The sequence below is a fragment of the Rattus norvegicus genome, chromosome X, assembly GCF_021556685.1.
Source record: "Rattus norvegicus strain SHRSP/BbbUtx chromosome X, alternate assembly SHRSP_T2T, whole genome shotgun sequence".
In the NCBI taxonomy this organism is placed as follows: domain Eukaryota; kingdom Metazoa; phylum Chordata; class Mammalia; order Rodentia; family Muridae; genus Rattus; species Rattus norvegicus.
Window position 1 is genome coordinate 43,165,281 of NC_141554.1, and position 27,015 is coordinate 43,192,295.

At 36.3% G+C, this 27,015-nt stretch overlaps 1 protein-coding gene across 9 annotated transcripts in view; it reads right to left on the minus strand.

Annotated features, from left to right (window-relative positions):
- The window catches only part of Rps6ka3 (ribosomal protein S6 kinase A3), a 106,187-nt gene that overhangs the window by 30,443 nt on the left and 48,729 nt on the right, over positions 1–27,015 (minus strand). For all 9 annotated transcript variants that reach the window (NM_001192004.4, NM_001446956.1, XM_087600563.1 and 6 more), the window contains 11 exon segments: positions 325–427; positions 579–643; positions 786–874; positions 4,628–4,698; positions 5,548–5,690; positions 5,881–5,918; positions 8,011–8,117; positions 8,666–8,745; positions 9,385–9,465; positions 15,181–15,262; positions 21,283–21,399. In NM_001192004.4, the coding sequence (NP_001178933.1) occupies positions 325–427; positions 579–643; positions 786–874; positions 4,628–4,698; positions 5,548–5,690; positions 5,881–5,918; positions 8,011–8,117; positions 8,666–8,745; positions 9,385–9,465; positions 15,181–15,262; positions 21,283–21,399 (976 nt within the window).

Here is a 27,015-nt window from a genome sequence, read left to right on the forward strand (position 1 = left end):
ATTTCTTGATCTGTGCTGTCCAATATGGTTAAGTAACCACATATAGTTCCTGAATATTTGAAATATACTTACTATGATTAAGAAACTGAATTTTAATTAAACTCAATCATCCATAAGTGACTGTCATACTGGATATCACAGCCCTGCGCAATGATCTATCAGTACTATGGCTTCTCATTTTTCCTGGGAGTCGGGATGTAAAGTTGATATACAGCAAATTTAGGTGACTCAAGGAAAAGACTTTTTGATTGAAGCAGAAACAGAGAGCCATTGAAGCAGAGACAGCCATTGTCTTATATTTGAGTTTTTATGTTTTTTCTTTACCTTTGGGAGTTTTTGCAGTAAACTCAGGATCAAAATAAAATGTATCTTCAGGTCTGCCAGTTGCAGGCTTAAAAGGTGGGTGAATCTCTCTTCTGTATAGTTTCTGGTGGAAACAAGAAAGACTTACATATGGGTTGGGTTAGCTTTACAAAAAAAAAAAAGGAGTTCAAACTTTTCTTTTTATTTAAAATAATACTGAGAACCTTGGAATTGCTCCCTCAATTCCCTCAAGTGTGTCTTCAGACTATACTTACATTCCAGTCTATTGTTGAGAAAAATGAATGTCTTTTAATTTCTTCAACTCCATCTGGTCCGGCACCTATCCAAAATTGATTGGTAGTAGTTTGATTTTTTGAGAACAAATGTACAGATATTGTTCACAATCTTTGCTTTAGATTAATTCTCTAAGTATATAAAATAAATATCTGCTTTAAGGAAACAAATTAATTCAATGTCTTTACCTAATCTGTTTGCAGGATTCCGTTTGAAAAGCATTCGTAAAAGACTCTGGGCTTCAGGACTCAGAAACTGTGGCATCCCGAGTTTGGCTCTAAATATAAATCCATGTAAGAACATTTAACTTTTGGAGGCATTTTTCATCTTTAAACATTAAACATTTTCTTTTGAAAAAATGTATAGATTCATCCTAAGTTATGAGAGATAATAGCGATCTGTGTATCATTCTGCAGTTCCTACAATGGCAGTGTCTAAGAGAATTGTAATGCAGTATAATAACTGGGGCACTGACTCTGAGATAATCTACTGATCTCATTCAGATGGCTCCAGTTTTATTTGCACTTATATGTTTATATAGTTTTAATGGATATACTAGTTTATTTATCTATTTACCTTTTGAAGGATACTTGAATTGTGTTCATAGTTTGGATGACTGAATCTGCTACAAACATTCATGTATAGGCTTTTGAATAAACGTATTTTATACAAAATCAATACTATGAGAATAAGGTCATCTGAGACTTAGTTACGGTGGTTCATCTTCTGCCTGTTAGCACTTCTTCATAAGCAAAGGCTTTAACATGGGACATGGTGAAGGACTTGCAAGTAATTTAAAAAAAATTAAAACTGTTATGTGTGTGACTGTTTTGTCTGAATGCATGTCTGTATTCCATGTGCAGGTAGTGACCAAGGAAGCAGAATTGGGCATCAGATTCCCTGGAACTAGAGTAACAAGTGGTTGAGCCCTGCCATGTGGAGGTCAGGAATCAGATATGGGTCCTCTGCAAGTACAAGTGCTATCAGTCAGCCAAGCCTCTAGACCTCCTTCAAATTAATTTAAAGGTTAAATTTAGTTTAAAGTCACTCACTAGGCTAGTGCTGCCCAAAATGTTAGTAAATCACATCTTCCCTAGATGCTTGGTGACAACATTAAAGAACATTCTATAACCCAGTGAGTTTATGGATTGTGATTTACTATAGAACGGGGAATAAAATAGTCATACAAGGCAGAGCAAGGGAGGGAACTGGGTGGGACAGTGGATGGGGAGGGAATTGGTGGGTCAGGATGAGTTGTGGGGAGAAACAAGCGAGATGGTCAGAGGGCCAGGAGAATGAATGGAAATCTGCAGCTGTCCAGAGTTGGGGGTGGGGATTAATCTCTAGAAGTCCCAGAGAGCTGGAATGGGGTAGGCTTCCAGAAGTCAGTGCAGGTGACCGTAGCCGAGATGGCCAACAGTAGGGACATGGAACCTGAAGAGGCTATCTCATGTAGCCAGACAGGACCTCCAGTGGAGGGATAAAGACAGCAAACCACCCACAGAACTTTCAACTCAAAATTTGTCTGCCTAAAGGAAATACAGGGAAAAAGAGCAAAGACTGAAGGAATGGCTAACTAATAACGGCCCAACTTGAGACCCATCCATCCCATGGGCAAGCACCAATCTCTGAAATTACTGATACTCTGTTATACTTGCAGACAGGAGCCTGGTATGGCTGCCCTCTGAGAGGCTCTACCAGCTGTTGACTGAGACAGATATAGATACTCCCAGCCAACCACTGGACACCTATGGAAGCGTTAGGGGAGGGATTGAAGGAACTAAAGGGGATGGTAACCCCACAGGAAGACCAACAGTGTCAATTAACCTGAACCCCTGGGAGCTCCCAGAGACTGAGCCACCAACCAAAGAACATACACTAGGCTGAAGCTCCCTGGCACATATGTAGCAGATGTGTAGCTCAGTCTCCATGTGGGTCACCCAACAATTAGAGTGGGGACTGTCCCTAAAGCTGTTGCCTGTACATTATTCTAGCTGGGCTGCCTTGTTTGGCCTAAATGGGAGAGGATGTGCCTAACCCTACAGAGACTTGATGCATCAGGTTGGGTAGATACCGGAGGGGGGGACCCTCTCAGAGAAGGGGGGGTGATGGGGGAAGGACTCTGTGAGGGAGGAATTGGGGAAGGGCAGGGATTGGGATCTAAAATTTAAAAAGGCTAAGAAATCCAAAATAAATAAGTCATTTTCTAAATATCTAACTCTAGCACACCCTTTTGAGAGGGTTACTATTTATTATAGAATCAGGGCACGTTTGAGAAAAACCGGAAAAGCACTGTTGTATTCAGTAACTAAGGTATGACAGCAGTCTTGAAAAGGTGGTCTAGCATCACTTATTTCAAGATGATAACTCCTAGGACAGCAGAGAACAATCTGGGATGGAAAGAGGGTATACTTAGGAGTGTGGATCAAGAGTGTGAGATATTTTCCCATGACTTGAATACTGTGAGCAATGCACTGCAGAGGAAGATCTAGAACAATGAAATGATTCTAAGATAAAATCAGAACATCTGGACATGAAGGAAGGAAGAAGACAGGTTTCTAGTTTGGAAAATAGGATACAAAGAAATGTTTACTGAAGGAAAGGTTGGAATAGTGTCATATACTCCCTGGAGAAACTTTCCTTAATCCTATCTTTTAAAAGAACTCCTTATTTTTCCTTCACACTGGTCACTAACATAATAAGTCCACCCTAAGATAATACTGCACAGCAGCGGACATTATCTTTATTTAAGCATCAATTCTATTCTCCACAAGAACAGAAGGTACGAGACACTGAAGACCTTTTCAGTATTGTTCATTCTGCACTCCCAGTATTGTAGCAAGTACCTACTCTATTACTTGTTGAGTTCATATGAGTGAACAAAAGGATTCACTTCTGACAACCTGTCACGACTTAGCCACTAGAAGGTCAATCACAGTGAAACGAAGACCAGTTTTTGTCAAGTGCTAGGTATGTATGAACGAATAGGCTGTGGAGTAAAAGAAGCTGAAAAATGATAACAAAAATCCCCAAAAAAGAGGCTTTGTTGAAAGGATGAAAAAAGATGAAGCAGTGACTTGAAAGGAAAGCCAGGTCAAAGAAAGGGCTTGGCCTTTTTTTTTTTAGACACTAGAGAGAGGGCTAGTTGAAACTGTAGGATACGCAATGAAATTTTGATAGTGTGAGTTCAGTGAACACTCATTTATGCAATATGTAACTTTTAACCTTTTTATTGTGCAGAATACCATGTCAAAAACCTGTCAAAACAAACAAGTGCTCACCCAAAGTACACAGCTCAATAAATAGCCGTCTGGCCAAGAATGATAGCATTGCCAGAAACTAGCATCTAACATAGTCAAATTTTTCTTGTTTTGTCTCTACTTTTACCATTTGATTAAAAACCTTAAATTATGCTTTCGTTTTGCTACTTTGTCAGCTTTATAAATAGAATCATAGGATTGAATTTTTTGGTTCTAAATCTTATTTATTCAACTTTCTTGTAAGACATCCAAATTCTTGCATACAATTATGGCGCGTCCATTCTCTTTGCTATATGGCATACTATGTTCATACAAAGGACTGAGCCTGCCTTGTTTTAGTCAGGCATAGTGGTACATGTATGTAGATATCAGTACTGAGGAGGAGCAGACTGAACAATCATGAATTCATGACTAGACTGGGTGGCACAGTGAGACTTTGTCTCAAAATACAAACAAAAACCTATCATTTTATACTTGTATAATACTGGATAAGGAAATACAACACAGAGGACTGTAACAGACTCAACTGGATGAATATTATCATAATCTGCTCTATTATTGCTAGTACAATGTCCACTATTACCAATAACATTGTTCTGAACATCTTTACATTTATATTTTGAGTACACTGTCACATAAACATTAAGTACATGCCTAGGAGTAGGGTAAGCAGACAAAGGCATATGTATATTAATTATTAATTAATATATATTTATTATCTTTGGTTTGAATTTTAAAACCTCACCAAAACATCATTTAGGAGTACTTACTTAAGAATCATAGTCATTGTTTCTTTACGATCTTTTCCTTGGAAAGGTAGTGTACCAGTGAGCATTTCAAACTACAGAAAGGTAAAACAGGTATTAGCCAAGAAGTATAAAGTTTCAAGACCAGAGGTTAAAATAGTTATATATAGAAAGACATTTTCTTCTTTCTTTTGTTTAAAACTGCATAAAATCATTCTATTATAGTGTTACTGAATATGCCAACTGTACCAAATACATTAAATATAGTTTTTTACAATAAACATTATTTGTTTTTAAAATAAGCATTAAGTTTCTATCCAACTTTTTGATAATTCACAAAACAAATAACTATACAATTCTGCAGAAATCAACCATATTTTAAATGGTATTTGAAAAATGTAAATATGTGACTAGTTTAACAGACTGCTGATTTCTATTAGGCTTTTAGAAGGCTAAGAGGCTTTTACATAGAATAAACATTATTACTGCCTTCAGGTTTGTCTAACCTGATGACACTGTGACACAGTGTTGTCATTTATAAAGCTCATGCTTTGAGAAACACAAAATCAAGTCAATAAGTAACACCTCCCAAACCCTATTCTCATAATGTTTTAGGTAAGTTAATGATTTTGTATTGGGCTGTATTCATACATATTCTGGGGTACATGCAGCCCATGGACTGCAAGTTGGACACATATGTCAAAAGAGAAGCAAAGGAAATCTATTTTGGGACTTTTTGAATTAGGATGAGATAGGAGCAACCAATATGTTCCCTAGTCCTACCCTTCAGACAATCATTTGATTTGGTTATTTAGGGTTTATAGTAGAAAATACTGAAAACCGAAGTACTTCCACCCCCCCCTCATAATATACCCTGCCAGATCTCATTTAAAAGAACAAAATAACAATTTCCACCCTCTAAAAATCAGAAATTCAAATCTTACCATCAACACACCAAAAGACCACCAGTCAGCACTTTGAGTATGACCTCTACGATTAACTACTTCTGGAGCCATGTATTCCACAGTGCCACAAAAGGAATATGCCTTCTTCTCGTGGTCAATAGATTCCTTACTTAAGCCAAAATCTGCCAAAATCAACTTTGAATTAATAAATACTCAAAGTATTTTACATAAAATTTAAACTCCTAATTCCAATACTTATTTATATTTAGAAATGCTAACTTAAAATTTAATAGTTGCTAGTCAAAACTCTGGTCATAATCAACCTTAAAGGAAATATCGGAGAGAATATTTTAATAAAATGAAGATTTTTACCAGTTAACTTGATGTGACCTTCTTCATCAAGAAGTATGCTGCAAGAAAAGAAAGTCAGAAAATGTCTTTAAAGCACTCTACACAAAGACATACAGAAACTGAAATGGAAATGACTCAACTGTCAGCTGACCATATTCACTCTGAATAGTTGCTTTTGGCCATGAGTAACGATTAAGAAAACAATTAAACAAGCTATACTTTTTCAAGGTGCTTTAATGTTTTTCTGCCTAAATCTTCTTGTCCATACATACTGGATATGAAGTACATTTCAATCTAGACTCTCTTTTTTTGAGACAGTATCAATATCTCACTTGCGTTCAACCTGCCAAGTGCTGGGATTACAGATTTATTTATTTTATTATTTTATGTATATGAGTATTTTGCTTGCATCTGTGTATGTGCACCATGTACATGCCTGGTGCACATGGAGACTAGACTAGTCCACTGGATCCTCTGGGACTGGAGTTACAGATGGTTGTGAGCCTCCGGGTGGGTGCTGGGAATCAAGTCCAGGTCTTCTATAAGAACTCCAAGTACTTTTAACTGCTGAGTCAACTCCCAGTTAAAGATGCTTTATTTTTTGAGATGAATCTTGGCTATGTCATACAGGCAGGTCATGAACAGTTGGACTCAAGTGATTTTCTCACTTTATTTTCTGAGTCCTAGGTGTACAGGTATGTACAAATGTGCTTGGCTAACTTACAAAGTTATAATGGATGAATTAAATGACACGTGGCTCTCACTTCACAAAAGCTGTTTAAAATTATTCTTTATATATTGGAAAAAGAAAAACAAAACAAATCCTGTATGCATATTATATGAAATATCAGCTTCTTGATGAATGCCACTATAAGAACTGTGGAAAGTTGCTAAATTCACATTTAAAAAATTGAAAACTTAAGAATAGAATTTCTTTTTCTTTTTCTTTGAGACAGAGGTCTCTCTATGTAGTCCTGATTGCCCTAGAACTTTCTATGTAGACCAGGTTGACCCCAAAGATCCACCCAATTCTGTCTCCCAAGTGCTGGGAATAAAGGCATGCATCACCAGGCCTGGCTAAGAAGAAATTTTCAATAAACAGCATTTGAGAAAGGTTTAGCTTTATACCATTCTTCACAAAGCTAAGTAAAAGAAAGAAACAGGACAATTAGAAGAAAAATATCATCATGAGATTGGGAAAAATTCTCCTACTAATAAAATCTTGAGAGAAACTACAAAAGATTAGTTGGTCCAATGAGGGAAAAAATGTGTATAGATTACAACAATGTAAATACATTTATAATGAAAAGATTTGTAATATATATGAAACAGTTAAAGTTCTTTTATTCCTTTTTTGTGATGAGGATCTCAATACATTTCTAGACTGGCATCAGATCTAGAAACTCCTGCCTCAGTTTTCCTAAGAGACGTGACTATGCATGTGAATGTTCAACTGTTCCTGGACAAATGTCTAGAATTCTTAGTTTGGAGCTGGCAACTGGACTCAGTGGTTAGAGGTACTTGCCACCGATGTGACCTTAATCCTCCGGACATGCATGGTAGAAGGGAAAACTAATTGTTGTTGGTTGTCCTCCGATTTCCACATGTTCACCACTGTGTATGTGCATGCCCACACAAAATAAAGAATTGAAGGTAATTTAAAACCCTTTTTAATTTATAAAATTTTCTTTTAAGTCAATGAGAAAAATGACGTTCAAAAAAAAGTTGAAGCTGTGAATAGAAAATCCATAAGTACAAACTGCCAACCAATAGACTTTAAGCTCATTAAAGATCAAAGAATGTAAATGAAAATCGGGAAAGCTGGGCAGTGATAGTGCACTCCTTTAATCCCAACACCAAGGAGGCAAGATAGGCAGAGGTCTGAGTTCGAGGCCAGCCTGGTCTACTGAATTCCAGGACAGCCAAGGGTATAGAGTTGGACCCTGTCTCAAAACAAACAAAGTAAATTAAAATCGGTTAATAGAGTTGTTTAGTAATAGTTTAAAAGTTTAAGATCATACAGTGTTAGCAGACTTGCAAAGCACAGTACTATAATGAAGTGCTGTGGGATCTATGAAGTTATTACTACATTTTATGACCTCCTTTACAACTGTATCACATTGAATTCAACTTAATAGCATGGCTCCTTACTTTTCTGGTTTTAAGTCTCTATAGATTATTCCCAGGCTATGCAGATGGTCTAAAGCAAGTGCAAGTTCAGCCAAGTAGAATTTGACATCTTCCTCTGTGAACATCACCTAAAACAAAATAATATTTCTAACTTTATTTTCTTTTAAAGTTTATGATTTTTATGTAAGGTTCTACATACATAAGACTTTAACTATTCAAACAATTTGTAAATACATTAATCAGATATAGATTTGGTTATAATTTACTCATAAAAGAAATTTGAAAAACAATTTAATCAGTGAAGTATAGTCATATGCTAAATGTTAACTATGTCCTCCTGTAGCCAAAATTTTTTTAGCATATTAACATTTTAGAAATGAATAACAAATTTGAGAATAAATGCTGAATTGACAGTACCAATGATTAAAGACAGTTATCGCTGTATTATCAATCCTGAAAAACATGAAAGCAGCAGAGTCAAGGTTAAGTTTTTCATGTAAAGCACTGCTTTCAGTATAAATTCAAGAGATAGGGAAAGAATTCTTTCTGACTCAGTTTCTTGAATGAAAGAATTTTGTGCTACAAGAGAAATTATGACACATGCAATATTGAAACAACAAAGTTTTAATTGAAATAGAATGAGTAGAAATAAATTTAAAAATAGACAATTATATACCTCTTTGGATAAGCGTGTAAACAAATCTCCTCCCCTGAGAAAATCCAAAATAAGATACAACTTCCCTTCAGTTTGAAAAGCTGAATGAAGAAACACAATTTCTGTTTAAATCATTGTAGTTTAATTTTGTGGCTTATATTAAGTCAATTCATTCACAAGTAAATATTTTTAGCGAGTGAGTGATACCAGAAATCTGAGCTTATTTCTACATGCTTAGTTCTACCCAGAAGAAAATATTGATTCTCATCATTTCCATGAGAAAATGTCAAATACAGTGTCTTTATATGGACCAAAGTTTTCTACAGGCAAGAATCCCTCAAGAATGCTACCACTTTAAAGATGTTATCTGTAAGAAAAACTCATGATGGAAAGATTTCTTTTTTTCTTTTTCTATTGTTTTATTTATTCAGAAAGATTTCTTTAACCATGAACTAAAATACAAAACTATGCCACAGCATGGGTTGGTTATTTTCAATCTAGTATATGGATTTTACCCTTTGACCACTGAGAAGTAACACTGGGCTTTCAGAGAAAGGTCGGTGGTAGCATTTTTAGGATGCTGATACTGGACCTCTTTCTTATCTTCAGTTTGGGCCGACATAAAAGGAATATAAAATTCTGCTGCAGTGTTATATATCTATATTTCAGTACATCTGAATATACTCAGAGGGTGAGAGAATCAAGGGAAAGGGACGAGAGAGAGGTGGTTCAGAACTTACCATAATGCAATTTGACAATGAAAGGATGATTGACTTCTACCAAGATATCACGTTCCATTTTTGTCCGAACACGGTCTCGAACTAGAAAAGATTGCACACATGATACAATATAAGTATTTTTAAAGATAATATTAAAATAAATTATTTTTAGATCCCATTTTAAATTCAAATTTTCTTATGTGCATAAAACATGAATTTTTATTGCTGCTGAATTTTTAAAATCTGTAAAAATAACTTTTACTATATTACATAATCAAAATCAACCGTGTATTTAAAAACTCTATACTTTAAGTTAAAAATATATTAAGACATATTAGGTATTGGGTTTAGAAGCATTTTAGTGGGAGTTGTGGAAAATGGTTAAAAAGAAAGCACAAGATTTCTTTAAAAATAAGACATTTTATGAAATATTAAAACAAAAACCTGAATTAAGTTTCAGTACTTCTACTAACCCTATCACCTCAATAAATGTTTGATTGATAAAATGTGGTATATAAAAGAGGTCTATTTTGAGGGAGGGAGAAAAAAAGGGAGGAAGGGTAAATTAGAAATATTGTACAGGTAAAAGACCAAAGTTTTCTTTTTCTTTTTTAAATTAGAAAGATATGGATTCTCATGAGTCAGTTACTTATTTAAACTCTCTGGAACATCAGTTATCTTTCAGGTATAAAACTGGGTAATTTGATTGTTCTCTTGAAGAATTTGTGATCACTTGGGTAAAGTTAATAACCAAAGCCTAGTGTGTAAGAGGTATTTAATGGCCGCTATCATTATATCAAAAAGCAGTAGTGTGAATATGATTAAGGAGAAGTTTATTACCAATGGTAAGTATTACAGGACTTCAGAGAAAAGCAAGATCAGTTTTACTTGTATAGGAAGACTATAAGTCTAGAAGAGGCATGGTTAGGATACAAGCTTTAAGACTCCCCCAGTGGATGAGTTCTAAAAGAGACCAAGTATAGATGAGTACTGACACCTGATAGACATGAAAGTGTAAAATGGTGTCTTGAAAGGAGCTACATCAGTGTGGAAACAGAGGTTCACTACAGGGGAGCTAACTCAAGGAAGACTCAGATTCATGATAAATTGAAATGTTGGGAAGAATTTGAGTTTGTGGCAAAACTCTTTTCCAGAAACAAACATTTCCTGAGCAAAGCCTATAAGCTAGGCATTGGAGCAAGAAGTACATCCAAGGGCTCAGAATATAGGGGGAGGGGTGAGAACTTAATAAATGATCAGAAAACATTATGAAAGTCAGATATAGTGGTATGTGTCTGTAATCATGGTATTTCAGAGGTGGGGGCAGAAGCATTAGGTGTTCAAAGTTACTTTCAGTTCTGTGGTGACCAGCTTGGGTTACACCAGACTCTTGTCTCAAAAAACCAAACCAAATCAAAACAACAAAAACTTTCAACATTTATGTTACTGATTTAGACAAAAAAGAAAGATGGGGTGGGGGAGGCAAGATGAAACTTAAGTTAGTTTTATTCTCAATTTAATGGAATCAGAGATAATTAAAAAAAACAGCTATAAGATTCCTGGGGAAAAACAAACAATGTGAGCCAGGTAGAGATGGCTTAGTGGGCAAAGGTGCTTACTGCTAAGCCTGACAACCTCCCTTTGATTACTGGGAACCATACAGTGGATGGAGAGAACCAACTCTAGCAAGTCATCCTCTGACTTCTGCACTTGACTCCTGGGCCAGCCCCCATCACACACATGAAATAAACATGTAACAACAATAACAACAACAACAACAACAACAACAACAACAACAATAATCATTGCTTTCTCCATCCTATCTTCCACCCAACCGAAATTAGTGAGTCAGGTATAGGAATCAATTCCTCTTGTTGGCTATGCAGGTCTGCCTTTTAATTGAAACATTCAGCTAGTGTATCAAATTAATTATCAATCTATGATTCACTATCTTGTCATCCATATTGTATCTAACATCCTGTTTATTTTTATGTGAACGAACCTTATCATAATGGCTGGTTGATAATTCTATTCTAGCCTGGTCTAAGTCTTTTTCCTTTAATTATGGTTGGCTATATCATTTGTGATTAGCTCCCATTAAAGTTTAATTCTAAAATTCTAGCTCTTAGAGTAAACAAAGTTCATAATCATTTAAATACCACTCCTCTGCCTAATGAGTAGTAAGACCAACATATGCATAGTATGCACCCTTTCCATTCTTCTTCCACAAGGAAAAGCTTTTTGTTTTCCTCCTTTTTAGTCAAGGTTATATTATGTAGCCTGTGGTAGCCTTGAACTGGAGATACTTTCCTCTACCTCCTGAGGTCTGGAATTACAGGAAGGCACCCCCATGCTCAACAAAAGAAGACTCATTTAGGAATGAAGAACTACAGCTTACGAGTTACCTTGGTCATGGAGTGAGCTTTGTATGTATCATCAACAAATTCCTTTGTTTTGTCACACACAACTATAGTAGCACTAACCTGGTTCCCCTTCTTTATATAAAAAAATCATCCTATAATCTAGAATTATGGTTATCATATTTTGTTTAAATTTTGAGACTCTTCATGAATACCTATAATCAATAAAATACCAACCCTAACAGATACAGATCTATGAAAAAAAATCCAATTTACACATTAGACACAGCAAAAGATCAAAACAATAAAGTTCTTTGAATGTGTTCTCATGTTAACGTTTCACTTAAAAGTACTTTATGGATTCTCTTTGGCATCTCTGAATTACCAACATCATTAATTTTGTTTTTTTGGAGCAATTATTAACATAAGTTTTGCTTGAAGTTTCCTAGAAAAGATAAAATTAAATATCAAAACAAAACAAAAGCCAAAACTCCAGAAAGGATGAAAATAATAAAACTTAGGAAACCACCCAGGAAGCACAACATTCACATAGACTAAGTGTTACAAAATAAAGAATACATAACAAAAAACTTTCATACAACTGGGAAATATTAGTTCCTAGTTTCAAAGGAAACATCCCACATATAGTATGATGAAATTTTACACTACACATCGAAGATAGTACTCAATAAATTTCAAGACACAGGGATAAAGTCAAGACACAGGGATAAAGATTTTATCTACAGACTTTTGGAGAGGAAAAGTTGCTTACATACAAAGAAATAGCAAACATTTTTTTGGTGTGTGTGTGTGTGTGTGTGTGTGTGTGTGTGTGTGTGTGTGCTTTGTCTGAATGCCTGTCCCAGATTCATGCAGTTCTTGTGGAGGCCAGAAGAGGGCAATCGAATCCCTTGGAACTAGAGTTACAGACAGTGGTTGAGTTGTCTTATAGCTACTAGAAGTGAGCAGAGCTCTTCCAACATTTATTTTAATCATATCTTCTATTAAGCATGATACTACAATTTTCCAAACATTCATTTTTAATATCTATAACTATGAATCTTTCTGTGAATATTTTCAAGTGCAGAAACTCATTTTGTGATACTATTTCCTTAGGTTAATTCAGCAGCATTAGTAACAACTGTACTTATTTCAAAACTGCTTTCTAATGATGCTGCCATCATATGAAATAACTCATTATTATTCAGTATGCATTTAAATATGCATATTATTTAATATGTATTCTATTTTAAGTCATTAAGTTGTTTCCCCAAAGATTTAAAAATATTATTTTATTGTTTTTTAATGTATATAGGTCTTTTGCCTGCTTGTTCTTCTCTGCATCGCTTGTTTGTGCTTAGTGCCTACAAAGGTCAGACGTGGACAGTAGACTCTGTGGTAATTGAACCTGGGTCCTGTGGAAGTGCATCCAGCATGTTTAATCCCTGAACCCTTTCCCTAACCCCTCCTTAAAAGATTTATCTTCCTTAGTAACCTTTACTCAAAGTCTTTTACATAGGTTGTAATAGTATGTCTTATAAACTATCTTTCCCATTAGTTTTCCATTTACGAACTGCAATTTTACTGCAAGAGATTTCCTTTCTTCATTAGTTTAGGGATTAACTACAGATTATTCTTTAATAAGCTATAAACTATTACTATTATTAATTATTGTAGTGGTCAAACTTTCCCAGATTTAGCAAGTAGGAGCATCTTAGACAACTCTGCATTTGTACTTTTTTCTATGTAAGAGTGTGTATATATATGATATATATGTGTGCTACATGCACATACATGTGTATGGGTGCATGTGTGTATGTGTGCATGTGCGTGTGTTTGTTTGTGTGTGTGCTTATGCATGCTTGTAGGCCAGAGGAGGATGTCAGGTGTCCTGCTCTACCATTCTCTGCCATGTTATCTTAAAACGGGAACTTTCCCTGAACCACCTAAAGAACAAGACATTGTACAGTCTCTGTCCCGACTGCTAAGGTTACAGGGCATGTATGTGGTCATATTGGGCTTCTGTGTAGGTGCTGGAATCCGAACTTGGGTCCTTATACTTTCCCAGTAAGTGCTTACAAACTAATCTATCACCCTAGTACCTCAACTTCATATATTAATATAATATTTGAGGCCTAGTTTTTTTTTCTGTTCCCTATTCAGACTATTTTATATTATATGAAAGGTTAATTAAAAATATCTATGTGCACAGCAAAATTTTGTATGTCTGTCTGGGTACCACATGTACGCCTGATATCTAAGAAATAGAAAGGTTATCAGATCTCCTAGGACTGGAGTTACAATACTTTGTGAGCCACCACGTGGGTGGTGGGAATAGAACCCAAATCCTCTGCGAGGGTAGCTACTAGTCTTAACCACTGAGTCCTCTCTGCAGTCCCTAAAGTTTTTATTGTCAATTTGCTTGTAGAAATTTGTACATCTCCTTCTGATGTTTTTTATGTTAAATAATTACGAAATTTAGGTAGGATGAAGTCTGGTATGGTATAAGATTTAGAATCTAGACTAATAGTTTCTCAAATATTTAAAATTAACTTGTGAAACCATTATTTCCAATTCCCACTGTTGTACTTACTAGCTTTAGCATACAGAACAGCAGGAACTCAATATTTGTGACATGTAATGAATTTAATATATATTTTAGTATTTGTATTTGCATTATTTTTCCAACTTATCACTGCTGTAAATAAAAAGAACAAAAAAAAAGGGAAAGCAAAGGATGATTGTTTTCCTAGAACTTGGTGAAATTTCTCGGCATTATATCTATACTGAATGACTGGGAACACCAGAAATAATAAATGATCAATACAGAAATTTTCTTGGGTATTTTAATGATTTATGAATTACATGTATATTTAAGACATACTGCTCACTGGCATTAGGAATGAATACCTCAACTATTTTGAAACTAGAGATGTGGCAAAATAAGCAGTACTAGTAAGTAAAAGGAAGATTGAAGTATTTAAAGTCTATGTTATCTCTTCTAAATGTCTCTTTACCTAGTAGACTCACATCCTATATTACATGTTTTTTTTTTTTTAAATCAGAATCAGAAACTTGTTTGGAGACCACAGGTCAGGATGAGAAAATACTAAAAAATTAAAGCTATTTTGCATCTAGGTATTTAGTACATTTTCAAAAAACATTCAACTAATTATTTGAAAATGAACCAAACCCAATTGTAATCTTTTCTACCTCTACTTGCCTAAAGCCCAAGGTGAACTCACAGTCCTTCTTTCCAACACGGCAAGTCGTGCTCTTAACAGTAATATGACTCTTGGTCCAGTAGGAAAAAGTCACTGAAAGCCAGTCTAAATTTAAAGCTGCTAACAAGAGCCAATTCAGAACGTTAGTAAGTAGCCTCAGGGTCGTGTGAGCTCTATGGAGCCCTTTCAGTCGTTTAGGTTCCATAAGCATGGCGCATAGCAGCAGCACTTACCTTTCAGTGTGGCCTTCTTTAATACCTTCATGGCATAAAGTTGTCTAGCATCAGAGCCTGAGATTTTTTTAACTAAGAAAACCTATATTTAAACGACAGAAAATAAACATTACAAAGAATTATAAACCATATTCCTTACATATCCCATTACAGCAAGACCCCATTTATATATTTACACACACACATGCACACATTCTCTCTCTCTCTCTCTCTCTCTCTCTCTTTCTCTCTCTCTCTCTCTCTCTCTCTCTCTCTCTCCCTATATTATAGATGTGTTTTGTCCAAAATACTGGTTTCAAACAGTAGTTATAGATTGATATCTCAATGTAAGTGGATAGTTTCTTCTTTACATTTTGTTGTTTGCCCATTTCCAAGGAGCATGTACGATACAGAGGAAGACAAAAACTCAACTACATAGCAGCTAGAGAATAACTCCACACACTCAAACTCTACTGCAGTAAATGTTGGCTCTGCTTTATCCCGACAAAATTCTTCTGAGTCCCTCAGTTTTTCTGGGTGCCAGGGTTGTAACTTAAGGTCCCATTCAAACTAGGCAAACACTCTACTTCTGAGCTATAGTCCCAGTCCCACATCACAATTTCTTGCTTCTTTAGGTTTTTTAAAATTGTATTCACCTTCTCCACTACCTTCTTACCATCACCCCCTTCCTAAGGTATCTATTTTCATGTCTTTTTTTTTTTATGATGAGCCAATAAGTTTTATTAGGGTTGCTCATGGGAGCATAGACAACTTACCAGTGGCTATACTATGAAACAGAATTTACTTCCCTTCCTGAGCAAACATCAACTGTCTATGAATCCTCAGGGAGGAGCGGGCCCTTCTGAGTTGCCCCTATCAAAATTCTTACACTGAGGCATATTGTGACCAACTTCTGTTGACACAATTATTTACAGATACAGAGTCTTTTCTGTCTATAAAAAGTATACACACATCTATGTCAACGCTAGAGAGCGTAATTTAAAACATTGCTAATGAAACATATAAATATTTAATAAAATACTACATTTTCACCTTTTAACCCAGCAAATCATATACATTAAAATATGAATGAGGCCTAGAATCATTATTTAGCATTTTCAATTTCTGTATATTTGAAGATATTTTGAAAAAAGTGTGGAGTTTAGGCAAAATAAGTAAGATCTGCTTTAAGAGACTTTTTAAAAAAGATTTATTTATTTATTTTATGTATGTGAGTACACCATAGCTGTCTTCGGACACACCAAAAGAGGGCATCGGATCCCATCACAGTGGTTGTGAGACACCATGTGGTTGCTGGGAACTGAACTCAGGACCTCTGGAAGAGCAGTCAGTGCTCTTAAGCCCTGAACCATCTCTCCAACCCATAAAATGTATTTTAAATAACTTATATTTATGCTATAATATGGTTGATTCAAACATTATCAATGCATCATATTACATTCTTGACCTTTTCCACTAAGCATTAAAGAGACCTCTAAATAGACCTGAAATTGAGAGAGAGAGAGAGAATGACTGTGTGTGTGTGTGTGTGTGTGTGTGTGTGTGTGTGTGTGTGTGTGTACATGATAGAGAAGGATGCTGGGTGTCCTGTTCTATCATTCTCCACTTAATTCCTCTGAGACAGAAGCCAGCAAGCCCTAGTGACTTTCCTGTTTCTGCCCTTTAGAGTGCTCTGGTCACAGATGCACAGGGCCACACTGGGTCTTTTGGTGCTTTGGATTTGAACTGAGGGCCTAATGCCTGTGTAGCAAGTGCTATTACTTACTGAGTTATCTCTCCAGTTTCTGAACCTGAATTTTAACCTATTTCCTCTACCTATTCTTTCAAACCAAGCAGCGTTCCTTTTTTGTTTTGTTTTGCTTTTTGAGATTGGGTCTTATTCTGTATAGCCCTGGCTGGTGTGGAACTCAGAATACCAGCCTCAGCTTCCCAACTGCTGAGAATTCTATATGTGAGCCACCACCATGCCTGACTGAAAGCAGTGTTCTTCAGCTACTATGTGTGGGAAGAAGAGAAGCAATTACAATCGAGATTTAGGATTAGGGTCAGCTTTCAATGATCTGACGACTTACACAAATGATCTGATCAACACAAAAATCTCAAAATAATTTATCTAATTGATTCTCAGACAAGGTAAAATTTTATTGTTTTGTAAAATAGTACAAGGCAATGAGTAATGAAATCAAATGAAAATCACCACATCTGGTATCTGACCCCTATAGAGACAGGATGTGCTCTGTTGTACTGTGTTCTCTCTGCCAGCACTAAGCCCCAGCTAACATCTCTTTTAGTCAATTATGGGGAGCCAATCTAGGAGGAGAAAAACATTTTTCAATAAGGGTAGTTCTAAGGTAGACTGCTGTTCAAATGTTAAAGGTAAACAGATACTAGTAATAACTATGAATAAAATATATTCTAATTGGGTAACCTTAACTAGGAGGTTTCCCTATCAATGTCTTAATGACTTTTAGCACTCCTGAACTTCCACAGTGCCTTCAGAAGCATCTGCAGTACAGCTTCACGACAATCTCGGGAAGCAGGCCTACCAGTTTATGGCTGCCCAAATCAGGGCTTGGAAGAAGTCAAACCATTTGCCTGGCATCACAGTGGAAGAAGATCCAGGTCAGATACCCAGTTCTGGGTTCCTGCTCAAGGAATTCTTTAACTGTTTCCTTAAGCCAGTGAGCTGCCAAGCTCAGTGAGAGCAGCAGGAGTCCTCACTTGCCCACGCAGCTATTATAGGCTCTGACAGGTCATCCTGTTTCCTTGGTTTACACTGGCCTTTAAGGATGAGTAAGAAAGAAGACACCCTATTTTAATGTTTGCTATTTATAGTGAGGCATTTAAAATACTTTTATAAAAATAAGGGAGAAGCATTCAAATTCCTTGGAACTTAAATATCGTGTTCCCTGAAACCTAATGCATAAAAATAAACTCATCTATTTGGGTTTGTTGAACAGTATGGCAATCCTGTTAATGCCAGATATTATGTGTTTGGCCTTATATCATTTAATTCTCACCATAATCCTGTGAGGTCAGCACTATGACTCATTGATGTTTTTCAAAATTAGAAGTTAGGCATCATGCTACTCATAGTGCCTCTAGGCTAGCAAGAGAGATTAACCAATAAGCAATTTTGCAAATGAGTAAGTGCAACAAGTGCAATAAGTGTCAAAAGTAGAGGTACATAACGTTCTTAGAGGGTATCACAAGGGAGAGCGACAGGGAGGCTGGCAGGGAAGTCTTTTCTAAGTCATAGGCTCAAGAGCCAACCAGTTGAAGAAAATTTAGGCCAAGACTAAAGGCCAACAGGGTTAGAACACAGCTGAAAAGTATAAAAACTTGTGTTTTAAAGGCAGCTAGAGGTCAGACTGAGGATCTCCTCTGTGATTTAACAAAATTGTCTTTATCATAAAAACAAAGGAAGGCAGCTGGAAAGTTAAAGGGGGCACAATATTATTTTTTTGCTAGTTCTCATGTACATAATTGAGGTTAACAAATTTTTTGGAAGAAACTCTTACAATACTCTGTGACTAGACCAGAGAAAGGTAGAGGCAGCATATTCTATAGAGATGGTAATGGAGGATAGAATCGTATGATTCCAAAATTATTTACTAAATCAACAGGATCTGGTGACAGATCCTATTGGCTGGGGTGGTGTATGACATGGTGGGGATTGAGGGTGGAGAAGGAAAGAGCAGACTTGAAAAGATGTTAAGAATGCCTCTCTGGTTTCTGGCTTGTTTCACTGGATGCCATTCATAGTGATAGAGAAAAACTGAAATAGGATAGGTTTGGGGATGGGAAAGATTATGAGTTTGGTCTTAGACACGCCAAGCATAAAATAAAATGCCTATGAAAAATAAAATGCCTTTGAGACATAAATGGGGGTGAGGAGTAGCTACGGAAAGAGTTCAGAGCTTGGAGGAAAAATCTAGGTTGGAAATACAAATCTGTGTTGTCAGCAGCATGTGAGTTACAATTAATACAGGAGCACAGAGAAAACCAATTAGCAAGTAGTACAAAGAGACAGCAGTTTAGAATCCAACATCAACGAACTTCCATATTTAATGACATGCTAGAACAGGGAAGCAGGGCTTCAAGAGATTAAGTAACAGTGAGAAGTAGAAGAAAAAATGAGTTCAGTTTGGCTGACCCAAGGTTTAAACTTACAACCATTATATTCTGCTGGCTATTGAGTCTATATTTAGATTAAAAGTATGTTCTATGTTTAAAAGTAGTTAGACAACCATAACAAATTATCAGTGTTAGAAAAGGGCTACTAAACAGTTTCAATAAAATATACAAGACAGATCTGCTAATGCCATTTTGATGCTTACATATCATGACATTTTCCAACATTTTCTTAAGAGAGAGGTGGTAAGGAAGCACTGCACTGTTAAAAGTTGTGTTCACCTCAGAATGTCTTTTTTCCCTGATGAGACTCTGTCTAGAAAGATCAAGTGGTAGCAGCATCTTGGGAAGTGGAAGCAAGAGCGCTGTTGGGAGTTCAAGGCTAGAGTGGGCTAGAGGGAGACCCTGTCTTAAAACAATGATTGCAACAATAAAAACAAAGAGAGGAGACTATATAAAGGGGATATCTTGTGTTTTTAAGTTTTTAAAAAGTGAGAGAGCTGCGAATGCACTTTAGCAACAGTGTGCTTGCTTGGCACTCCCAGAAGCCCTAAGCTCAAGCTCCTTATCACAGGCACAATAAAACCAATCTGTCTAGATACCCGCCCCAGTAGGATGACAAGAAAGGACAGTCTTAAAAGATAAAGTGAGTACGAACATTGCCAATTTATGAAGGTTTCTACTGCAGTTCTGAATAATTCTATTCATATAAAAGAAAATGTTGCTGGCCAAAAGACTGGTAGCATTTTATAAAATAATTGTTTTCCAATGTGATAAAACATCCACATACTCTAAAATAATCTTATTTTTGAGAAAGGTTCTCACTCTAGTCTAAGTTGGCCTTGGATTCACTACATAGCCTAGGCTGGCTTCAAACACATGACAAATATCCTGTTTCATCCTCCTAGTTGCTGGGATTACAAACCCAAGACACTAACTCCTTTTAAATCTAAACAGCTTTTAAATTTGAATTCAATTCCTTTTAGATTTTTTTTTAAGATAGGGTCCCATGGACCTTAGGTTAGCCTCAAATTCTCTATGATTCGTCTGCCTCCACCTCTTGAGCGCTGGGATTATAGGCTCATGACATTAGGTCCTGTTTGCCTTGTAACTTTTTGTTTTGTTTTTTGATGTAGTCTCTCTCTCTCTAGTCCTGGCTGTCCTGGAAGTTGCTATGTAGATCAGGCTGCTCTTGAACTCACATAGGTCCTCCTGTCTCCCTGAGTGCTGGGATTAAAGATAAGTGCCATTACGCCAGGCCTCCTTGTAACTTTTAAATCTAAACCTTATGAGCTATCTCTTTCTTTTATTTTCTATGTACATTTATCTATGTCTACAGCTGGGGACATCTCTGCAGAGGAGAACAGAGGGTGGCAGAGCACTTGAAGCTGGAGTTACAGGTAGTTGTAAGCTGCCCAGTGAGTGTGCTGGGAACCAAGACCTGATGTTCTAAAAGAACAGCAAACACTTGTAATGACTGAATCACCCCTCAACCCCATCTTGTATATTTTAATGGATACATAACTATTTATGGGGCATAATGTGGTAATTTGATAAACCTTTGCAATGTATAGTGACCACATTTGAGTAATTAGTATTTTTTTATCTTTAAACATGTATAGCCAGTTGTCATGGTGCATGCCTATAATCCCTAGGATTTGGGAAACTGAAGCAGGAAGACTGTATGTTCAAGACCTGTCTGGGTTACATAGTAAGACCTTATGCTCTCAAAATGTTAACATTTTGTGCTGAGAAGCTTCAAACTTATCTTCTAATAAAATATACAATGAATTGTTGTTAGCTATAGTCACGTTACTGTGCTATAGAACATGAGATCCTATTTCTTCTATGTATCTAATATTGGGATCCATTATCTAGTCTATTCCTAGCCTTGTGTGATTAGTGCTCTTCTTTCTACTTTTATGGAATTTCTATAATCTTTGTTTATAGCACACAACTATGACTTACCTTTCCAAAAGATCCCTGCCCTAATACTTTTAAAAGCTCAAACTGGGAAGGATCTGCCTTTTCATGTCCTTCCTTCACATGATGTGTGATTGCAATTTCTTTGATACTGCCTTCTTCCTGTTAAGGTAAACATAAAGAGACAACACATTGTTAGCCAGAATGAGTCTCATTAGGAACCAAATAATCTTAACTTAATTAGCATATCAGAATCTCTCCAATAATACATAAAACTAGTTTCTGCTGACTTTTCAAGTAAACAGAAAATATATAAGTACTTATACTTTCAAGTTAAATGTTAGAGAATATTAGACCATCTCAGCTTCTATATGATATTAGCACTAATTATCTGCATGTCTTCATTCTTTCTATTGGAGATAATTAAGATAGTTTTGAACAAAAGCGTGTGAGAATACTTGAGAATACCAGATTAGAGTACTATATTGTGTCTGGTCCATGATTATATCATATGGAACAAATGCCCTATATTAACGACGTGTTTGTTGGGGAGAAGACCTGAAACTGTTGTGGGGTAAACATAGTTCTATCTTTCACAAACCGTCTAAAGAGGAGTGGGAAAAGTAGAAGGAAATTTTATGTTTGAAATACCTAAGTTACTTCTATCTTCAAAGGAGAAAAAGGGCTATTAACTATGGACAGGAAAAGATTTAACATTTGTATGTATGGATTAAACATGGGGGGTGGAAATGACTGTTTTATACAATAAAACTGAAAATTCTTTGGGCTTAGGGAAGGTTGTTTTAGATCAGGCTGGCCTCCAATTTGTAGGCAATCCCTCTGCCTTAGGTTTTCCAGTGCTTGGGGTTACAGGCATGCAATACCACATTTGGTTTTAAAAAGGATCTTTAAAGCCCAGCATTGAAACTAGAAAATATATAACATGCACATTGAATTTCAATTGCATATTTGTATAGAGATGAACAAATGAATCAAGATAATACTGTGTGTTACAGACAAAAACAGCAACAAAAAATTAACCAAACCAGAAGTACAAGTCTGTTAAATAATGTCATTTCTATTCTATTGACTATGAATGCAGTTTTTTCTAGATACATAAGTATTGGTGGAAGAATCTAAAAGTGTTATACAAATACTTTTGTTTTGGAACTAGGGTCTCACTGTGTAATCTGGGACAGTCTCAAACTCATGATCCTACTGATCCTCAGGCCCCAGAGTGCTAAGATTAGAGGCATGTACCACCATATCTCGTCTCATTCTTTTTAAGATTATAGTATTTTATTTAAACGTTCCCATTAGCATTTTCTCATATAACCTTAAAAGGCTGGCAATATGCTCAGTGGTAGAACACTTACTTAAGATGTGGGAGGCCCCAGGTTCAACACCAGTACCATAAAATTCAACCAACCAATAAACTACCAATCAAAAATAATACTGGTAATTAATTAGAGATTAAAAAAACAAAAACAAAAACAACAAAAGAATAAAAACAAAACAAAAGACTACTACATCAAGATATCCTAATGTAATTTCTGGAAATGTGCAGCAAAAAGAAAAAGCTCCAGGGTTAGGCTATAAAGGAATAGATATTTTCCATTTTCCTTTTTAAGGCAGAGGTGGCGCACATTTGATAGGGCTGTCCTACTACTTGGCAGCTTACTCATTTCGGACTGTCTTAGAATTCTAGCAACAATAACATTTCCCCCCAACATTTTCATGTAGTTTGTAATCTCACAGCATTATCCCCTTAAATCTCATGACAATGCTGTTTGTCAAGGCTTTGAATTGAAACAAGCATTAACTGATTCTTAGGTGTTACCCTCTTTCTGAGCAGTTACAGTAAGAAAAGCAGGAAGAGAAAGACCAAATTAAAAGAAAAAATTTTCCAAAGAAAAATGAGTATGTAGGACTGATAGATAAGATCTAGATGAAAATACAGAAAATATCTTTATCTTCTATCAAACATGCATTAGGTGTTTTTCCACCTTATATATTACAGTTATGTTTCATGACAAACCTTTGGCTTTTTCAATTAAAGATTTTGAGGGCTGATGATAATACAGAGTAAATTCCCAGATCAGGCAAAAGCATTTCAGAATTCTTGCGCTCCCCACCCCTTTGCTCCACCCATCATGAGAATTCAGCATATCTCTTAAAGGCAAAATGCTTTGAATACTCGGCAGTCTAAAGTTTAAAGAGATTAAATAAGAGCTGAAGAGCACAGCCAGCATGCTGCAGACTCAAGGACTCAATTCTAGTTTTCGAACTTCCAAACAAGGCCCACACGCTGCCACTAACCGAAGGCTGTGATTTTCTTGGTGCTTTTCCACCTAAGAGTAATGACAGGAACCTACAGACTTGTGCCCCTAGGCTTTGCAGTCTTGGTTTTTGAAATAGAGTTATCACTATAAGTTTAAGCTGGCTTTGAAATTGCCTCAGCATCCTAAATTCTGCATTTATAGGCATGAGCCATTATGCTTGGCTTTAACTAGTCATCTATTTTTTGCTTTACTTACTCAGTAGCACATCCCTAACAACAAAATGATAACCATTGAACCAGTATTTGTATGTTTAGAAATTCATAAATTATATACACATAAAATAAGTTCTCTTTTTTCTCCATACCCTAAGTGTCATCATATTGCATTTTAAAGATTAATAATGGAGTGTAAAACTCGACTCTTGGAGCCAAGCTTGCTGTTTAGATTCTAAGATGTATCAGGTAGTTTCTATAGATTCTATAAAATCATTTATGTCCTTAAATCATATGGCCATAAAGAGCTATATTCTATAACAGTCTACATTTTTATAATTGGGTAAGCAGGATGTGATTTAATTCTGTTACAATAGTTTTGCATCCTATAGTCCACAACAGATACCTACTACAATGCCTTACCCAAGGATGTAGCATAAACAAGGAGGACCCGCTCCTGGATAAGTATTTAGCAGACTGCAGCAAGCTACCAGGATCAAGGGTAACTGCTACAGTGTAGGCTCCAACCAGGCAATGGATCTCAGGATAAACAGCAGTTACTATTCTCATCTTTGACGGTTACCCTTCCTTTCTTCTCAGGTCAATTAAGCCACTAAAAGTGCAGGCTCCCTTCGATCTCTGCAGTTAATAAATATATACTAAAATACCAGCCACATATCAAGTACAGTGCTTGGAAGACCTTTTAGCCTTCCTTCTTAATTGCCAATAGTATCATGCAGATGTAACCTTTTACTCTTTCATGCAGAAAAATGAAATGAGCATGGTTATGCATAATACCTGTGTCTAGTTCATTGTTTTTGAAACATTTTCTGAAAAGCCTTCAGCTCCACTTATGTGACCAGATTACTCAAACACCTCTCTGAGTTCTCCCAAATTCATGCACTGCTTCACCTTAACATTTGAGGCTCTTTGCAATATGACTTCAATCTATTTCTTTACAACAGTCTTTTGTGAAATACTTAATTTTCTATTTTTAAGATTTTACTACGTTTGCATGTGACTGTCTGCATGTGAATGAGCAAGAGTGTATGTAGATGCTCCTGGAGTTTCCTAGATCTGGAATTACAAGCAGTAGAGGCACCTGATGTGGGTACTGAGAATCAAAGTCCATCCTCGCTAAGAACAGCAAATGCTCTTAACTTCTGAGCCAATTTCTCTAGATCCAGATCTAGTTCTTTATTCACTAAATTTTTTTAATTTCTAAATCAGAGTAATAAATGCACATGGAGAACAAATCAGATACTAGCAGAACAACTTCTAGTGAAAAGCACATTGCTTTTCATTGCTACCTAGGTTTTCATAGTTAGTTATACATGAGACAGAGTCCTTTGCAGCCCTGGCTGGCCTGAAACTTACTATGTAGATCAGGCTGGCCCAAACCTGAGATCTGGTTGCCTCTGCAGTTTTACTCACGGTATCAAAGGCGTGTGCTATCATCCATTGCTCAACACAGATTTTATTTTTTGTTTTTTGTTTTTTTTCTGGAGCTGGGGACCGAACCCAGGGCCTTGCGCTTGCTAGGCAAGTACTCTACCACTGAGCCAAATCCCCAACCCCCTCAACACAGATTTTAAAAGCAATTAATTTTGCACTTCCTTTTATAATTTATTAAACCTAAGACATCTAACGCCTTAAAATAAGATAAAAGCTCATTTGCATCTCTTCCTTTAACCACCTTTTCTGTTTGATAATTATATCACTGTTATATAAACCCTTTTTATGTTCCTGTTTTAGAATATAATCTTAACGCCTCACTTTGTGAAAGTCAATAGTGCCCATATATTCTTTCTGTGACTTTCCCCCACCTATTGGCAGCTATGTTTTCACATTGCTGAGCCCATTAAGAGAACTCAGTGCTCTGTAGCAGGTACGCTGAGCTCTAGGAAGGCTGAGGCATGAGGAGCACTTCACAGTCATCCTGAGCCAATGGGTGTGTGAGTGCGCGCGCATGCGTGCAGGAGCACTCTTGTTTATTTGTATACTGAGAAGAACACTAATGTTCTGTTTTCTGTTTTGCAATTTAACAAGCACTCTGTATAGCCTGGCCCTAAGTAAGTTAAATCCCTATACAACAGCACTGGCATCGCAAGTGTACACTAAGGTAATATAGTAGATTTTCTTTCATATGAGCCCCTAACAATGATTCCAAAGCTAAACCAAGGGGACTTCTTCACTGGCTAAATCTACTATTTTTTGTTTTTTATGTTTCCCTCTTTTAAGATTATCTCTTCTAATTTCCTATGACAGATTACATGGAAGAAAAAAATTTTCAGATTCCTAAGGCAAGGTCTTCCTATATGGCCCAGGCTGGTCTCAAAGCCACAATTCTACTTCAGCCTCCTGAATGCTTACAAGTGTATAGTTATGCCCTGTTTAAAGAGAATTTTATGGTCTGAATAAATCTTGTCTTTATGTTGTCTTCATATTTGTAAAGTTTGGCTTGGTGTCAAATTTCAAGCTGAAAATAATTTTGTCTTAGAAATTCGATGTCATTTGCCCACTGCTTTCTAGCAACTGTGTTGCTTACAATATGGGTGATGCTGGTCTAATCAGACTTTGTAGATGATCTTTTAAAATCAGTTTTTATTTACAATATATTTTGGTTCTATTTTCCTTTCTTTCAGCTCCTCTCCACCTCCCTACCCACCCAAGTTCATTTTGTCTCTTGGTCAAAAGAAAAAAAAATCAAAAAAAAAAAAAAAACTTAAAACAAAAAAAGCAAAGGTCAAGATCAATCAACCAAAAACCACTCACAAGACAAAAAAATATCAAAATGAAACAAAAGGCACACATTTAAAAGAGTGAAGTTTATTTTGTGTTAGCCAACTATTCCTAGGCCTTGGACCTGTGCGGGAGTGGTTGCTATACCTAGTGACACTCCATTGGAGAAAACTGATTTTCCCTTTCCCAGCAGGTACTGACTATGGAAAGTTCTTGTTTAGGGGTGGGACTTTGCTGGGTCTACTTCTCCATGCTGTTTTGTTTTAAACTATTTTATGTGTGTAAGTGTTTTCTCTGCATGTATGTCTGTGCACCATGGATACACCCGATACCAATGGAGGCCAATAGAGGATGTGTGTTCCCAAGAACAGATGTCCAGAAGCTGCTATGTGGGTGCTGGGAATCAAACTTGAGTCATCTGGAAGACAATGAGGACTCACAATCATAGCCATCTCTCCAGCCTTAGATGGCCTTTAAAATGTATTTAACATTTATTCGTGGCGTGGGTGTGACAGAACAGAGGACACTCTGTGGACTAGGTT